Source organism: Heptranchias perlo, chromosome 5 (genome assembly GCF_035084215.1).
Source record: "Heptranchias perlo isolate sHepPer1 chromosome 5, sHepPer1.hap1, whole genome shotgun sequence".
Lineage (NCBI taxonomy): Eukaryota > Metazoa > Chordata > Chondrichthyes > Hexanchiformes > Hexanchidae > Heptranchias > Heptranchias perlo.
In genome coordinates this window covers 28,269,306-28,287,832 of record NC_090329.1, presented here as the reverse complement: position 1 = coordinate 28,287,832, position 18,527 = coordinate 28,269,306, and the positions used below count along the sequence as shown (strand labels likewise).

The following is an 18,527-nucleotide window of genomic DNA, read 5'->3' as shown; positions in this document are numbered from 1 at the left end:
TATGGAATTAGACTCCAGTATGAGAGATGGGGAGAAAACACAGGAATGTACAAGAAGTACTCTGAATTATACAATCATTCATATAATCATATAGTGATACCTGTCAATTAGGGCCACCTATGGGACGTGCATCAGGGATCCGTTTTTTGTAGGTGCCCTTATTTTCAAAGTAGTCATTGTATGTACAGTAAAAATTGCCCCAATAATCTTGAAGAATCAGATGAGATTATGATCAGCACCTAATCAGCTACAACAATGCTATTTAATCTGATTTGGTGGTGTAGTTGAGGGATGGCTGTTGGCCGGGATACTCCCCTGCTCTTTAAATAGTGCCACGGGATCTTTTACGTCCACCTGACCAGCCAGACGGGGCCTTATTTGAACGAAAACACTTCTGACCAATGTTGCATTCCCTCAGTACTGCACTAATGACTGAACATTGACTATGTGCTCACATCTGGGCAGGAAAACATTTTATTTGTGAAATACCAGAGGACAGGTGAACTAGTATCTCAAGGCTCCTTTGTCTTACAGTGCTGCTGTTGCCAGCACCCATAACTTCAGCAACCTCACTGCAAAGTAAAGCAGGTGGTGTACTGTCTCTGCAGCGCTGAGACACGACTATAGAGGTTCGCCTGTAATTTCCACAGTGGGTGGGAGGGGTTTTCTCCCAATCTCCTGTCGTAACTTCATGAGACACTGGCGGAAACCCTGCTGAAATGGTGAAAAAATTTTCACCATTTCTGCAGGGTTTCCGCCAAAGTTATGGTGGGAGTTCGGGAGGTCTCCCTGGAAATTCCACCCTATGGTTTTTAAAAGACATCTCTGGAAGTGACAGCACCCTGCCAGCGGCTAAATAAACCATGGTGTCTGCAGGCACAGCTTGTCATTGTTCCTGGCCACTGGAGGATTTGAAGGCTCGACTGCATGTACGGTAATATGTCTGCTGTTGCTGTGGAATTCACCCTGTTATATAAAGTGGGTGGATCCACAACGTCGGGAGCCTAGATTGTTACAGAAGCACTCCTTGAAATTGTGCTAAATTGTTGTAATACGAGAAGGGAAGTAAAACTCTCAAAGGTTGATCACATAATAGACCTGGCATTTTTGTTTAGCCGCATGCAAGAGGGGAGAAAAAATACGTTCAAAAATGTGGATTTGTTTAACAGGACAAAACTGTGGGGCTTTTTTTTTTGAAGGGCACAATTTTACAGATCTGCAGTTGCATTGTGATGCGGCTCATAATTCAACCTGGCCTGCCTGCAGCGGGCAGCTTCCTCCAGTAAAAGAGTGATCCAGAGGTTCAGCAGACAGTTCAGATTGATGAAAGAGCACATGTGGTCATTCGTTCCTTTCACTGCCCTCTACAGGAACTAAGTGGAGTAACTACAGAACATCTGCAATCCTTATAGCACAGGTCGAGTAATAAAGAACTTACATTTATACAATGCTTTTCACAACCTCAGGGCATCCCAGAGTGCCTAACAGCCAATGAAGTAGTGTTGAAGTGCAGTCACTGTTGTGATGCAGTGAAATGACCCGTAACAATGAACTAAAGGGGAACTGTTACCTTTGTCCCAGCATAAAGTCTTGCCCGCCAGCGATCACTGCTGCGCTCCATGTGGGTTTAGATTGCTCACCTTAGATCAGTCCCAATATGGTCAGAAAAATGTGGGGAGCTCACCTACAATTTCTCCCAACAGGCTCCAGGACTGTTATTTGTAAAATGTACTCAAAGCTACAGCTGTAAAAATTTCTACACTCACAAACTGTTTGGGATAATTATTTGCTCTTACAAAGAACTGTAGGTAATGCAGCCTATTAATATTGCCTAGTCCTTATGTTCTGGGGTGGAAAGAGCTACGCTATATTATGACTATGCTTCAGGAGTAAATTGTACCTGTTCCATAACCAGTCGAGCAAGCTTGGTTGGATTAGCTATGTTTCGGACAGCAGAGACTGCCCCCGTACCAAGGGTTTTCCCATCCATGATAATGGCATCAAGCTCAGTTTCACCACATTCATTGAGCACAGATCCACAACCTAAACCCAACAGAAAGGAAATTCACAGGTTCAGCAACAGTCACACCATGTAATTTGAGATTCCTGTGCAACCTATGGCTTTTCCAAAGGCCGAGTCTCCCAGATCCAGTATCAGGTATTTTCTCCATTAATACACAGCTTACGTTGGTGTCCACTTGTATTTTCAATAATTCTCCAGCTTTCATACCCCCAAATAATCACCTGCGTTCTAAGTGTGTTCTAAAAGGTTGATAGTTAGCTATTCAACTTTCCCCTCCCCCACTTTTCTCCTTTCATCGCCTCCTCCAGTTCACTCAAAGTCACTCTTCACATATGAGCCTGGACAACAACATGTATTTATATAGCACCTTTAATGTAGTAAAACATCCTACGGCGCTTCCCTTGTTATCAAACAAAATTTGACACTGAGCCATATAAGGGGATATTAGGATAGGTGATCAAAAGTTTGGTCAAAGAGGTAGGTTTTAAGGAGCATCTTAAAGGAGCAGAGGTAGAGAGGCGGAGAGATTTAGGGAGGGAATTCTAGAGCTTAGGGTCGAGCCAACTGAAGACACAGCCGCCAATGGTGGAGCAATGAAAATCGGGGATGCGCAAGAGGCCAGAATTGGAGGAGCGGAGAGATCTCAAAGTTGTAGGGCTGGAGGAGGTTACGGAGATAGGGAGGGGGTGATGCCATAGAGTTATTTGAAAACAAGTATGAGAATTTTAAAATCGAGGTGTTGCTGGACCGGGAGCCAATGTAGGTCAGCGAGCACAGGCGTGATGAGGGAACGGGACTTGGTGCGAGTTAGGATACGGGCAGCAGAGCTTTGGATGAGCTCAAGTTTATGGAGGGTGGAAGATGGGAGGCTGGCCAGGAGAGCATTAAAATAGTCGAGTCTGGAGTAACAAAGGCATGGATGAGGGTTTCAGCAGCAAATGAGCTGAGGCAGGGGCCGAGATGGGCAATGTTGTGGAGGTGGAAGTAGGTAGTCTTGGTGATGGAGAGGATATGGGGTCAGCTCAGCTCAGGGTCAAATAGGACACCAAGCTTGCGAAAAGTGTGGCTCAGCCTCATACAGTAAGTGTTGGCTGGTTATTCAACCAAGGAGAAAATTACCACTACAGAAAATTGCACGGGCTTTGTTACAATCCTCCCCACCAAATCTATGAGCAGAGCCCAGGAAATCCTTTATACCCAAGTGCAAGAGCAAAATCTGCTCCCCTGCATACTGTGACTGCATTTAAAGGGACAGCCACTAAGCCAAAACTGAACTAAATCACCCTGGGGCCGATTTTCAGTTGTTAAGGGCCTAAAAATGGGGCCGATGGCCTTACCGCCTCATTACCCCCAATGATCGGCCCGCTGTAACTCTCACGGAGTCCGACCGCTGGGCAGGCGAAACGTCTACCTGAACCAAGCGGTTGGCCTCATTCCCATGCAGATGACAGGTGTAGAGGAGATTTACTGGAATGGTACCGGGGATACGGAACTTCAGTTACGTGGAGAGACGAGAGAAACTAGGGTTGTTCTCCTTAAAGCATAGTAGGTTAAGGGGAGATTCAACAGAGGTGGTCAAAATCATGACAGATTTTGATAGAGTAAATAAAGAGAAACTGGTTCCAGTGGCAGAAGGGTCAGTAATTACAGGACATAGAATTAAGATAATCGGCAAAAGAACCACAGGGGAGATGAGGGGACATTTTTTTTAATGCAGTGAATTTTTATGATTTGGAATGCACTGCCTGAAAGGGTGGTGGAAGCAGACTCAATAGTAACTTTCACAAGGGAATTGGATAATACTTGAAGGGAAAAAATTTGCAGGGCTGTGGGGAAAGAGCAGGGGAGCGGGACTAATTGCATAGCTCTTTCAAAGAGCAGGAACAGGTACAATGGGCCATATGGCCTCCTTCTGTGCTGTATCATTCTATGATTCTATGAAATTGGTGCCCTGATGACGTACTTAAGACCCTGACTGCAATTGTAAAGGACACGTGAATGGAGCTTATGACATGAACATTCCGCCCAGGTACCAGCGTCCAATCAGGAAATGGACAAAAAAATGTAAAAAAGTTTTTTTTTGCGGAGCTGTTAGGAGCAGGAGTTCTCCTGCTGGCTCCACAAAAATACCGCAGGGCGCTATTGGCCTGGCACTGGCATCACAACTCCCCCCCCACCTCCCGTCTCCGAGCACCTACCTGCGGGCCTCTGCCTTCACCCAGCGATCTCACACACACACAAAAACATTGCAACAAAGCTACTAGGTAGTGCTCAGGAGTAGGAACCCTGGCTGATTTTAGTGTTCTGACAGCTGTCCAGCTGAGATCAACTAACTTGAGCACAGAGCAGGGATCGAACCTGGTATTTCCCTGATCTAATGGGTCAGTTACACATTTATTAATGGAGTCACTGAGGGAGCTAGGCTGGCATAAACAGTTAATCTTATGGTTTGAAATTGTGTTCCATTGCACATGCAGGGTAGAGGGAGTGGAAAATCTGAAGTCTGTGCCAGCCCTAGGTTTTCCACTGGGACAGCACCAGGAGCGCAGAAGACTTGCACTGGGCTGGGCTGCCAGCTCCGGAACCTCTTAAAGACGCACTCCATTACCTTAGTATCCAACTTTGTGCTCGTTACTTTTGTTATTTTGTACATGTTTATTTTTGCTGTTTTTGACAGAGTTGTGAAATGTGTGCGCTTCAGTTGGATGTATAGTGGAGCAGCCATTTATTTGGCAACTTCTTTCTGAACCTCTTCATATTCCCCTTTGTCATCCTCTCTGTTTTTCTTGACCACTGCTTTTCTTTGATATACATTAATGACTTGGACTTGGGTGTACAGGGTACAATTTCAAAATTTGCAGATGACACAAACCTTGGAAGGGTAGTAAACAGTGAGGAGGATTGTAACAGGCTTCAAGAGGACAAAGACAGGCTGGTGGAATGGTACGGTAGCGTAGTGGTTATGTTACTGGGCTAGTAATCCAGAGGCCTGGACTAAAATCCAGAGTCACGAGTTCAAATCCCACTACGGCGGCTGGCAAATTTAAATTCAATTAATTAAATAAAAATCTGGAATTAAAATACTAGTATCAGTAATGATAGCCATGAAACTACCGGATTGTCGTAAAAACCCATCTGGTTCACTAATGTCCTTTAGGGAAGGAAACCTGCTGTCCTTACCCAGTCTGGCCTATATGTGACTCCAGGCCCACAGCAATGTGGTTGATTCTTAATTGCCCTCTGAAATGGCCTAGCAAGCCACTCAGTTGTAAAAAAATCTCGCGAGGGATGGGCAATAAATGCCGGCCTTGCCAGCGACGCCCACATCCAGTGAACAAATAAAAAAAAATGTTTTTTAAAATGGGCAGACACATGGCAAATGAAATTTAACAGAGAAGTGCGAAGTGATACATTTTGATAGGAAGAACAAGGAGAGGCAGTATAAACTAAATGGTACAATTCTAAAGGGGGTGCAGGAACAGAGAGACCTGGGGGTTTATGCGCACAGATCTTTGAAGGTGGCAGGACAGGTTGAGAAAGCGGTGAAAAAAGCATACGGGATCCTGGGCTTTATAAATAGAGGCATAAGGTACAAAAGCAAGGAAGTCATGATGAACCTTTATAAAACACTGGGTTGGCCACAACTGGAGTATTGTGTCCAATTCTGGGCACCGCACTTTAGGAAGGATGTGAAGGTCTTAGAGAGGGTGAAGATTTACTGGAATGGTTCCAGGGATGAGGGACTTCAGTTACGTGGATAGACAAGAGAAGCTGGGGTTGTTCTCCTTACAGCAGAGAAGGTTGCGAGGAGATTTGATAGAGGTATTCAAAATCATGAGGGTTCTAGACAGAGTAGATAGAGAGAAACTGTTCCCATTGGCAGAAGCGTCGAGAACCAGAGGACAGAGATTTAAGATGATTGGCAAAAGAACCAAAGGTGACACGAGGAAAAACTTTTTTACGCAGGGAGTGGTTATGATTTGGACTGCACTGCCTGAAAGGGTGGTGGAGGCAGATACAATTGTGGATTTCAAAAGGGAATTGGATAAGTACTTGAAAGAAAAACATTTGCAGGGCTACGGGGAAAGGGCGGGGGAGCGGGACTAACTGGATTGCTCTTGCAAAGAGCCGGCACAGACTTGATGGCCAAATGGCCTCATTCTGTGCTGTAACCATTGTATTTAGTCGAGGCCATTTTCTTTAGTTTCAATTTTGCCCTTAACTCTTTGTTCATCCATGGAGTCTCATTATTGGTTCGTTTGTTCTTATTTTTTTAGCACAATATATTTCTCCTGGACTCTATTGATCACCGTTTTAAATATTTCCCACTGTTGTTCTATTTGTTTGTCAATATTTTTTTCCAACTTATTTTCCCTAGTTCCATTCCCATACCCTCAAAATTAGCTTTTTTCCAATCTTTGGTCTTTGGATTACTTACCTCCTTCTCAATCTTTATCTTATGAACATACAAACAATGATGGACAGGAAAAGACCCTCTGGTCCATCCAGCCTGTCCCACAAAATTGTGATACCTTGTGTATCTCCACCCCACCCGAAAGCCATGTGATCTCCTGGGAGAGATGAAAAACCAGATAAAAACCCAGGCCAATTTGGGGGGGGGGGCGGGGGGGGGGAAACATCTGGGAAATTCCTCTCCGACCCTCCACCCCCCCCCAACCCGCCCGCCCCCAGGAGGTCAAAACTAGTCCAAGAGATCATTCTGGCCCTGATAATTCCTTGCATTATCTACCTTTTGTAAGCGGTGATCTCCGCCCCAGCAAGGGGGTCCAGCTCTCGCTGAAATAAATTCAGCAAATCGGCGTCCATCACACGAGCTGGCAACTTGTTTCAGAGGTCCACAATTCTCTGGGAAAAGAACCACCTCCTGACAGCTAACCTAGGTCTGGCCTTATACAACTTAAAATTGTGACCCTGGTCCTCACTAACCTACAACAAACTCAATTCAAACACAATCTATTCCCTTCATCATCTTATAAACCTCAATCAACGCTTCTCTAAAGTGTAGAGTCCCAGCTCTTTTATCCTATCGTGATAATGAAGATGCTTTAAACTGGGAATTAGTCTAGTGCCCTCCTCTGCACCCTTTCCAAAGCCTCAACGTCACCCACAACGTGCGACCAAAACTGGACACAGTACTCCAAACAAGGCCTGGCCAAGGTCTTGTACAATGACAAAATTGTTTTTTTTATTCGTTCATGGGATGTGGGCGTCGCTGGCAAGGCCAGCATTTATTGCCCATCCCTAATTGCCCTTGAGAAGGTGGTGGTGAGCTGCCTTCTTAAACCGCTGCAGTCCGTGTGGTGAAGGTTCTCCCAAAGTGCTGTTAGGTAGGGAGTTCCAGGATTTTGACCCAGCAATGATGATGGAACAGCGATATATTTCCAAGTCGGGATGGTGTGTGACTTGGAGGGGAATGTGCAGGTGGTGTTGTTCCCATGTGCCTGCTGCCCTTGTCCTTCTAGGTGGTAGAGGTCTTGGGTTTGGGAGGTGCTGTTGAAGAAGCCTTGGCGAGTTGCTGCAGTGCATCCTGTGGATGGTACACACTGCAGCCAGAGTATGCCGGTGGTGAAGGGAGTGAATGTTTAAGGTGGTGGATGGGATGCCGATCAAGTGGGCTGCTTTGTCCTGGATGGTGTCGAGCTTCTTGGGTGTTGTTGGAACTGCAGTCATCCAGGCAAGTGGAGAGTGTTCCATCACACTCCTGACTTGTGACTTGTAGATGGTGGAAAAGCTTTGGGGAGTCAGGAGGTGAGTCACTCGCCACAGAATACACAGCCTCTGACCTGCTCTCACAGCCACAGTATTTGTGTGGCTGGTCCAGTTAAGTTTCTGGTCAATGGTGACCCCAGCGATGGTAATGCCGTTGAATGTCAAGGGGAGGTAGTTAGATTCTCTCTTGTTGGAGATGGGCATTGCCTGGCACGAATGTTACTTGCCACTTATCTGCCCAAGCCTAGATGTTGTCCAGGTCTTGCTGCATGGGGGCTCGGACTGCTTCATTATCTGAGGGGTTGTGAATGGAACTGAACACTGTGCAATCATCAGCAAATTTCTGACCTTATGATGGAGGAAAGGTCATTGATGAAGCAGCTGAAGATGGTTGGGCCCAGGACATTGCCCTGAGGAACTCCTGCAGCAATGTCCTGGGGCTGAGATGATTTGTGCTTGGTATGACTCCAGCCACTGGAGAGTTTTCCACCTGATTACCATTGACTTTAATTTTACCAGGGCTCCTTGGTGCCACAATCGGTCAAATGCTGCCTTGATGTCAAGGGCAGTCAATCTCACCTCACCTCTGGAATTCAGCACCTTCCATCACTTTGCTGATGATCTAGAGTAGGCTGATGAGGTGGTAATTGGCCGGATTGGATTTGTGGACAGGACATACCTGGACAATTTTCCACATTGTTGGGTAGATGCCACTGTTGCAGCTGTACTGGAACAGTTTGGCTAGAGGCGCAGCTAGTTCTGGAGCACAAGCCTTCAGCACTACAGCTGGGATGTTGTCGGGGCCCATAGCCTTTGTTGTATCCAGTGCACTCAACAGTTTCTTGATATCACGTGGAGTGAATCGAATTGGCTGAAGACTGGCTTCTGTGATGGTGGGGATATCGGGAAGAGGCCGAGATGGATCATCCACTCGGCACTTCTGGCTGAAGATGGTTGCAAACGCTTCAGCCTTGTCTTTTGCCTCACGTGCTGGACTCTGCCATCATTGAGGATGGGGATGTTTACAGAGCCTCCTCCTCCTGATGGTTGATAGCATGCTTTGTCTTTATAGTCAATTGTCCTATAAATGCACCCAACACCCTATTTTCCCCAGCTATTGCTTCACGGCATGGCTCATGATTCTTCAGAGATCTATGCGCTAGAACACCCAATCTTTCTTTCTCCACCTTTTTTAATGCTTTTCCCTGAAGGGTGCATGTATGTTGAGCATTCAACCTGCTCACATGCACTTTTCCAAATTAAACATTATTTGCCAGTCACGAGCCCAATCCCCAAAAACATCACCTGAAACGATCGAGCATCACCTGCAGTCCTAACACTTGCACAGATCCTAGTAGTACCTGCAAATTTGCAGATCGTGCTCCAACACCTATCTAAGAGAAGCAAGGGAGGAAATCGCAGAGGCTCTGACCATCATTTTCCAATCCTCTCTGGCCACAGGCGTGGAGCTGGAGGACTGGAGGACTGCTAACATTATACCGTTGTTTAAGAAGGAAGAAAGGGATAGACTGAGTAGTCTAACTTCGGTGGTGTGCAAATTATTGGAAACAATTCTGAGGGACAGTATTAATCGTCATTTAGAAGGCACGGATTAATCAAGGACAGTCTGCATGGATTTGTTAAGGGAAGGTCATGGCTGACTAACTTGATTGAATTTTTTGAGGCGGTAACAAGCAGGATTGATGAGGGTGGTGCATTTGATGTAGTCTACATGGATTTTGGCAAGGCTTTTGACAAGGTCCCACATGGTAGACTGGTCAGAAAAGTAAAGGCCCATGGGATTCAAGGGAAAGTGGCAAGTTGGATTCAAAATTGGCTCAGTGGCAGGAAAGCAAAGGGTAATGGTCGACGGGTGTTTGTGTCACTGGAAGGCTGTTTCTCATGGGGATCTACAGGGTTCAGTACTAGGTCCCTTGCTTTTTGTGATATATATCAATGATTTAGACTGAAATGTAGGGGGCATGATTAAGAAGTTTGCAAATGACACAAAAACTGGCCTTGTGGTTGAGAATGAGGAGGAAAGCTGTAGACTGCAGGAAGATATCAATGGACTGGTCAGGTGGGCAGAAAAGTGGCAAATGGAATTCAATCCGGAGAAGTGTGAGGTAGTGCATTTGTGGAGGGCAAACAAGGAAAGGGAGTACACAATAAATGGGAAGATACTGAGAGGTGTAGAGGAACAGAAGGACCTTGGATTTCATGTCTACATATCTGGTTCTAAGTGATACTGAGTGCAATGGGTGCAGAAATGGCAGGATTTAGGACATACATGTCATTTCCATCCAATCCAGCACAGCAGACAACACAGTGTGAGCTGCTGAGAGTTTGGTACGAGTGGGAGTTTAAGGGTTAATCTCTTTAAATCTAGTGCATATTGCTTCAACTGTTTAAGTTCAATTGCTTTCAACTGTTTAAGTTCAAATTTAAAGTTTACATTTTTAAGTTTCTGTCAGGCTTCAGCAGAGAGAGCTGCTGTAGCAAGTTAATTGGTTAGCTAGATTAAACTGGTACTTGAAGGTGGGGCAGGCCTGACTCATCTAAGTCACAAACTGTAGAAATACAGGGGCCTGTCAGTGCGAACAGCACGGTGTGCGGACAACACAGTGTGAGCTGCTGAGAGTTTGGTACGTGTGGGAGGTGGGGGAAGGAGGTGCTGCTTTGCCTGGCTTTTCTGAACTTTTTCCGCAGAGCGGCAGTGGACCTGAGAATAGAAGACTGAGATTGGGGAATAAAAGCAGCAGCAGACCTGCAACAAGAGACAACTACTGTGCGACATCACAGGTGAGGCAGGAGAGCCCGAGAGGTGAGCACAGTATAAAAGGGGAGACCTAGAGCGGGAGGAGAGTCTAAGGCAAGTCATGGTAGCAGAGCTCGCACCTGTGATATGCTCCTCCTGCACGATGTGGGAAGTCATGGACACTACCAAAGTCCCTGGCGACCATGTGTGCAGGAAGTGTGTCCAGCTGCAGCGACTGGCTAACCGTCTTTCGGAGCTGGAGCTGCGGGTGGATTCACTGTGGAGCATCCACGATGCTGAGACTGTCGTGGATAGCACGTTCAGCGAGGTGGTCACACCGCAGGTAAAGATTACGCAGGCAGAAAGGAAATGGGTGACCGCCAGGCAGAGTAAAAGGACTAGGCAGGTTGAGCAGGAGTCCCCTGGGGCCATCTCCCTCTCAAACAGATATTCTGCTTTAGATACTGTTGGGGGAGATGGCTTATCAGGGGAAAGCAGCAAGAGCCAGGTTCGGGGCACCACGGGTGGCTCTGCTGCACAGGAGGGGAGGAAGAAGAGTGGCAGGGCTATAGTGATAGGGGATTCGATTGTAAGGGGAACAGATAGACGTTTCTGCGGCCGCAACCATGATTCCAGGATGGCATGTTGCCTCCCTGGTGCTAGGGTCAAGGATGTCACAGAGCGGCTGCCGGGCATTCTGGAGGGGGAGGGTGAACAGCCAGTAGTCGTGGTCCATATTGGTACCAACGACATAGGTAAAAAAAGGGATGGGGTCCTGCAAGGTGAATTTAAGGAGTTAGGAGATAAATTAAAAAGCAGGACTTCAAAGGTAGTGATCTCAGGATTATTACCGGTGCCACGTGCTAGTGAGAATAGGAACAGGAGAACAGACAGGATGAATGCGTGGCTGCAGGGATGGTGGAGGAGGGAGGGATTTAGATTCCTGGGACATTGGGACCGGTTCTGGGGAAGGTGGGACCTGTACAAGCGTGACGGGTTACACCCGAGCAGGACCGGGACCAATGTCCTCGCGGGGGTGTTTGCTAGTGCTGTTGGGGAAGGTTTAAACTAGAGTGGCAGGGGGATGGGAACCTGAGCGGGGAGTCAGAAGGGAATAAAGTTGAGAGCAGCAAGAGAGGGGAAGACCCAGGGGAAATCTACAATACAAATAGTACAAACAGTTGTTCAAGAACAAGTGAAAGGGAAAAGCATAGAGCAGCGGAAAGAAAGTGTACTTCAGGCACAACAGATAAAATAAAAACGAGACGGCGTAAGGCGATTAAACCAGCATCAAAGCTGTGGCAGGGGGTTGGGAACCTGAGCAGGGAGACAGAGGAAAGCGTGTCAGGAAGGGACAGAAGGTATGGAGTAAAAGGTAAAGTGTTAAAAAAGGAAAAAGCAGGAACCACGTGTCACAAAACATATTTGAAAGTTCTTTATCTGAATGCACGTAACATTCGTAACAAAATGGACGAGTTAACGGCACAAATAACTACGTATGGGTATGATCTTGTGGCCATTACAGAAACATGGCTGCAGGGTGACAACGACTGTTAAATACCCTGGCATATTTAATTCCCAATCAGGAAGGACAGGCAGGAAGGAAGGGGAGGTGGGTTGGCTATGTTAATAAAGGAAGGAATCACTGTAATACAGAGAAATGATATTGGGACAAAGGATCAGGATAATGAAACAGTTTGGGTAGAGATAAGGAATAATAAGGGGAAAAAAACGAGTGGGCGTAGGATATAGGCCTCCGAATAGTTGCAACTCTGCTGGAAGAAGTATTAATCAGGAAATAGTCAGGGCATGTAATAAGGGAACAGCTATAATTATGGGGGATTTTAACGATCATATTAACTGGACAAATCAAATTGGGCAGGGCAGCCTTGAGGAAGAGTTTATTGAGTGTATTAGGGATGGATTTCTTGAGCAGTATGTAACTGATCCTACAAGGGGGCAAGCAACCTTGGACCTGGTCCTGTGCAATGAGCCAGGATTAATTAATAATGTCCTAGTTAAGGATCCCCTTGGAATGAGTGACCATAACATGGTTACATTCCATATCCAATTAGAGGGTGAGAAGGTTGGTTCTCAAACAAGCGTACTGAGCTTGAATAAAGGAGACTATGATGGTATGGGAGCGGAATTGATTAAATTGGACTGGGAAAATAGATTAAAGGGTAAGACGGTACATGAACAGTGGTGTTCATTTAAGGAGTTATTTTACAACTTTCAAAAAATATATATTCCACTGAGGAAAAAAGGGTGTAAAAGAAATGACAGCCATCCATGGCTAAGTAAAGAAATTAAGGATAGTATCCAACTAAAAACAAGGACATATAAGGTAGCCAAACTTAGTGGGAGGATAGAAGATTGGGAAGTCTTCAAAAGACAGCAAAAAGTAACTAAAGGATTGATTAAGAAAGGAAGATAGATTATGAAAATAAATTAGCAAAAAAATATAAAAACAGATAGCAAGAGTTTCTACAGTTATATAAAAAGAAAAAGGGTGGCTAAGGCAAACGTAGGTCCCTTAGAGGATGAGAACGGGAAATTAATGGTGGAAACATGGAGATGGCAAAAATGCTGAACAAATATTTTGTTTCAGTCTTTACGGTGGAGGACACGAAGAATATCCCAACACTGGACAAACAGGGGGCTCTAGGGGGGGGAGGAGCTTAATACGATTAAAATCACTAAGGAATTGGTACTCAGTAATTAATGGGACTCAAGGCGGATAAATCCACTGGACCTGATGGCTTACATCCTAGGGTCTTGAGGGAAGTGGCAGTAGGGATTGTGGATGCTTTGGTAATAATTTTCCAAAATTCTCTGGACTCAACAAAGGTCCCGGCAGATTGGAAAACTGCTAATGTAACACCCTTATTTAAAAAGGGTAGTAGCAGAAGGCTGGAAATTATAGACCAGTTAGCCTAACATCTGTGGTGGTAAAATTTTGGAGTCGATTATTAAGAAGACAGTAGCGGAACATTTGGATAAACATAATTTAATAGGACAAAGTCAGCATGGCTTTACGAAGGGGAAGTCATGTCTGACAAATTGCTTGAGTTCTTTGAGGACATAATGTACAGGGTGGATAAAGGGGAACCAGTGGACGTAGTGTATTTAGACTTCCAGAAGTCATTCGACAAGGTGCCACATAAAAGATTATTGCTCAAGATAAAGAATCACTGGATTGGGGTAATATTCTGGCATGGGTGGAGCATTGGTTATCTAACAGGAAGCAGAGAGTTGGGATAAATGGTTCATTCTCGACTGGCAACAAGTAGCCAGTGGTGTTCCACAGGGGTCGGTGCTGGGTCCCCAACTCTTTACAATCTATATTAACGATTTGGAGGAGGGGACCGAGTGTAACATATCAAAGTTTGCAGATGATACAAAGATGGGAGGGAAAGTAGAGAGTGAGAAGGACATAAAAAACCTACAAGGGGATATAGACAGGCTGGGTGAGTGGGCGGAGATTTGGCAGATGCAATACAATATTGGAAAATGTGACGTTCTGCACTTTGGCAGGAAAAATCAGAGAGCAAGTTATTATCTTAATGGCGAGCAACTGGAAAGTACTGCAGTACAAAGGGATCTGGGGGTCCTCGTGCAAGAAAATCAAAAGTTAGTATGCAGGTGCAGCAGGTGATCAAGAAGGCCAACGGAATGTTGGCTTTTATTGCTAGGGGGATAGAATATAAAAACAGGGAGGTATTGCTGCAGTTATATAAGGTATTGGTGAGACCGCACCTGGAATACTGCATACAGTTTTGGTGTCCATACTTAAGAAAACACATACTTGCTCTCGAGGCAGTACAAAGAAGGTTCACTCGGTTAATCCCGGGGATGAGGGGGTGGACATATGAGGAGAGGTTGAGTAGATTGGGACTCTACTCATTGGAGTTCAGAAGAATGAGAGGCGATCTTATTGAAACATATAAGATTGTGAAGGGGCTTGATCGGGTGGTTGCGGTAAGGATGTTCCCAAGGATGGGTGAAACTAGAACTAGGGGGCATAATCTTAGAATAAGGGGCTGCTCTTTCAAAACTGAGATGAGGAGAAACTTCTTCACTCAGAGGGTAGCAGGTCTGTGGAATTTGCTGCCCCAGGAAGCTGTGAAGCTACATCATTAAATAAATTTAAAACAGAAAGAGACAGTTTCCGAGAAGTAAAGGAAATTAGGGGTTATGGGGAGCGGGCAGGAAATTGACATGAATTTAGATTTGTGGTTGGGATCAGATCAGCCATGATCTTATTGAATGGCGGAGCAGACTCGAAGGGCCGATTGGCCTACTCCTGCTCCTATTTCTTATGTTCTTATGTAAGCACACCACCCAAACCTGAAATTCTGGCAGCCCAAAAATGGGTAGAAACACAGCTGAAATGGGCTCCAAACTCATTTGTGTTCCTGCACAGAGTATTCCCCCCCCCCAACCGCACGGAGGTCCCCCCCCCAACCGCACGGAGGTCCCCCCCCCCCCCCCCAACCGCACGGAGGTCCCCCCCCGCCCCCCCAACCGCACGGAGGTCCCCCCCCCCCCCCCATCCGCACGGAGGTCCCCCCCCCCCCCGCCAACCGCACGGAGGTCCCCCCCCCCCAACCGCACTGAGGTCCCCCCCCCCAACCGCACGGAGGCCCCCCCTCCCCCCCCAACCGCACGGAGGTCGTGTCCCCCCCCGCCAACCGCACGGAGGTCCCCCCCCGCCGAACCGCACGGAGGTCCCCACCCCCCGAACCGCACGGAGGTCCCCCCCAACCAACCGCACGGAGGTCGTCCCCCCCCCCCACCGCAAGGAGGTTCCCCCCCCCCCCCCCAACCGCACGGAGGTCCCCCCCCCCCCCAACCGCACGGAGGTCCCACCCCCCCCCCAAACCGCACGGAGGTCCCACCCCCCCCCCCCAAACCGCACGGAGGTCCCACCCCCCCCAACCGCACGGAGGTCCCCCCCAACCGCACGGAGGTCCCCCCCCAACCGCACGGAGGTCCCCCCCCAACCGCACGGAGGTCCCCCCCCAACCGCACGGAGGTCCCCCCCCCCACCACAACCGCACGGAGGTCCCACCCCCCCCACCCAAACCGCACGGAGGTCCCACCCCCCCCCCCCCAAACCGCACGGAGGTCCCACCCCCCCCCCCCCAAACCGCACGGAGGTCCCACCCCCCCCCCAAACCGCACGGAGGTCCCACCCCCCCCCCACCCGAACCGCACGGAGGTCCCACCCCCCCCCACCCGAACCGCACGGAGGTCCCACCCCCCCCCCCCCCCCCGAACCGCACGGAGGTCCCACCCCCCCCCCCCGAACCGCACGGAGGTCCCACCGCCCCCCCCCGAACCGCACGGAGGTCCGCCCCCCCCCGAACCGCACGGAGGTGCCCCCCCCCCCAACCGCACGGAGGTCGTCCCCCCCCCCACCGCAAGGAGGTACCCCCCCCCCCCCAACCGCACGGAGGTCCCCCCCCCCCCAACCGCACGGAGGTCCCGCCCCCCCCAACCGCACGGAGGTCCCCGCCCCCCCCCCCAAACCGCACGGAGGTCCCACCCCCCCCCCCAAACCGCACGGAGGTCCCACCCCCCCCCCCAAACCGCACGGAGGTCCCACCCCCCCCCCAAACCGCACGGAGGTCCCCCCCCCCCCAACCGCACGGAGGTCCCACGCCCCCCCCAACCGCACGGAGGTCCCACCCCCCCCAACCGCACGGAGGTCCCCCCCCCAACCGCACGGAGGTCCCCCCCAACCGCACGGAGGTCCCCCCCCCCACCACAACCGCACGGAGGTCCCACCCCCCCCACCCAAACCGCACGGAGGTCCCACCCCCCCCCCCCAAACCGCACGGAGGTCCCACCCCCCACCCCAAACCGCACGGAGTCCACGCCCCCCCCCAAACCGCACGGAGGTCCCCCCCCCCCAAACCGCACGGAGGTCCCCCCCCCCCCCACAACCGCACGGAGGTCCCCCCCCCCCCCACAACCGCACGGAGGTCCCACCCCACCCCCCAACCGCACGGAGGTCCCCCCCCCCCCCAACCGCACGGAGGTCCCCCCCAACCGCACGGAGGTCCCCCCCCAACCGCACGGAGGTCCCCCCACAACCGCACGGAGGTCCCCCCCCCCCCCCCCAACCGCACGGAGGTCCCGCCCCCCCCAACCGCACGGAGGTCCCCCCCCCCAACCGCACGGAGGTCCCACCCCCCCCCAAACCGCACGGAGGTCCCACCCCCCCCCCCAACCGCACGAGGTCCACCCCCCCCCAACCGCACGGAGGTCCCCCCCCAACCGCACGGAGGTCCCCCCCCCAACCGCACGGAGGTCCCCCCCCAACCGCACGGAGTCCCCCCCCCCCACCACAACCGCACGGAGTCCCACCCCCCCCCCCCAACCGCACGAGGTCCCACCCCCCCCCCCCAAACCGCACGGAGGTCCCCCCCCCCCCCAACCGCACGGAGGTCCCCCCCCAACCGCACGGAGGTCCCCCCCCAACCGCACGGAGGTCCCCCCCCCCCCCACAACCGCACGGAGGTCCCCCCCCCCCCCCCCCACAACCGCACGGAGGTCCCACCCCACCCCCCCAACCGCACGGAGGTCCCACCCCCCCCCAAACCGCACGGAGGTCCCCCCCCAACCGCACGGAGGTCCCCCCCCCCCCACAACCGCACGAGGTCCCCCCCCCCCCCCCCAACCGCACGGAGGTCCCCCCCCCCCCCCCAACCGCACGGAGGTCCACCCCCCCCCAACCGCACGGAGGTCCACCCCCAACCGCACGGAGGTCCCCCCCCCCCCCAAACCGCACGGAGGTCCCACCCCCCCCCCCCCAAACCGCACGGAGGTCCCACCCCCCCCCCCCCCAAACCGCACGGAGGTCCCACCCCCCCCCCCCCCAAACCGCACGGAGGTCCCACCCCCCCCCCCCCAAGCGCACGGAGTCCCACCCCCCCCCCCCCCAGCCGCACGGAGGTCCCACCCCCCCCCCCCCCAAGCCGCACGGAGGTTCCCACCCCCCCCCCCCCAAGCCGCACGGAGGTCCCACCCCCCCCCCCCCAAACCGCACGGAGGTCCCACCCCCCCCCAACCGCACGGAGTCCCCCCCCCAACCGCACGGAGGTCCCCCCCCCCCAACCGCACGGAGGTCCCCCCCAACCGCACGGAGGTCCCCCCCCCCCCCAACCGCACGGAGGTCCCCCCCCCCCCACAACCGCACGGAGGTCCCCCCCCCCCCACAACCGCACGGAGATCCCCCCCCCACAACCGCACGGAGATCCCCCCCCCACAACCGCACGGAGATCCCCCCCCCACAACCGCACGGAGATCCCCCCCCCACAACGCAAAGAGGTCCCCCCCCCCCCCAACCGCACGGAGGTCCCCCCCCAACCGCACAGAGTTCCCCCCCCCCAACCGCACGGAGGTGTCCCCCCCCCCCCCACAACCGCACAGAGGTGTGTGTCCTCCCCCCCCCCCCACAACCGCACGAGGTGTTTCCCCCCCCCCCCACAACCGCACGGAGGTCCCCCCCCCCCCCCACCGCACGGAGGTCCCACCCCCCCCAACCGCACGGAGGTCCCCCCCCAACCGCACGGAGGTCCTCCCCCCACCCACCATAACCGCACGGAGGTCCCACCCCCCCCCCCCCAAACCGCACGGAGGTCCCCACCCCCCCCCCCCCAAACCGCACGGAGGTCACACCCCCCCCCCCCAAACCGCACGGAGTCCCACCCCCCCCCCCCCAACCGCACGGAGGTCCCACCCCCCCCCCCCCCAAGGCCGCACGGGAGGCCCACCCCCCCCCCCCCAAGCCGCACGGAGGTCCCCACCCCCCCCCCCCCCAAGCCGCACGGAGGTCCCACCCCCCCCCCCCAAGCCGCACGGAGGTCCCACCCCCCCCCCCCAACCGCCGGAGGTCCCCACCCCCCCCCCAACCGCACGGAGGTCCCCCCCCCCCCCCAACCGCACGGAGGTCCCCCCCCCCAACCGCACGGAGGTCCCCCCCCAGACCGCACGGAGGTCCCCCCA

At 51.9% G+C, this 18,527-nt stretch overlaps 1 protein-coding gene across 2 annotated transcripts in view; it reads right to left on the bottom strand.

The window, feature by feature from the left end:
* The window catches only part of asrgl1 (asparaginase and isoaspartyl peptidase 1), a 64,117-nt gene that overhangs the window by 34,174 nt on the left and 11,416 nt on the right, over positions 1–18,527 (bottom strand). For both annotated transcript variants that reach the window (XR_010962880.1, XM_067984185.1), the window contains exon 3: positions 1,901–2,043. Coding sequence is in view for 1 of the 2 variants with exons in the window: in XM_067984185.1 (XP_067840286.1) it covers positions 1,901–2,043 (143 nt within the window). In the remaining variant the exon portion in view is untranslated. The remainder of the gene's footprint in view (positions 1–1,900; positions 2,044–18,527) is intronic.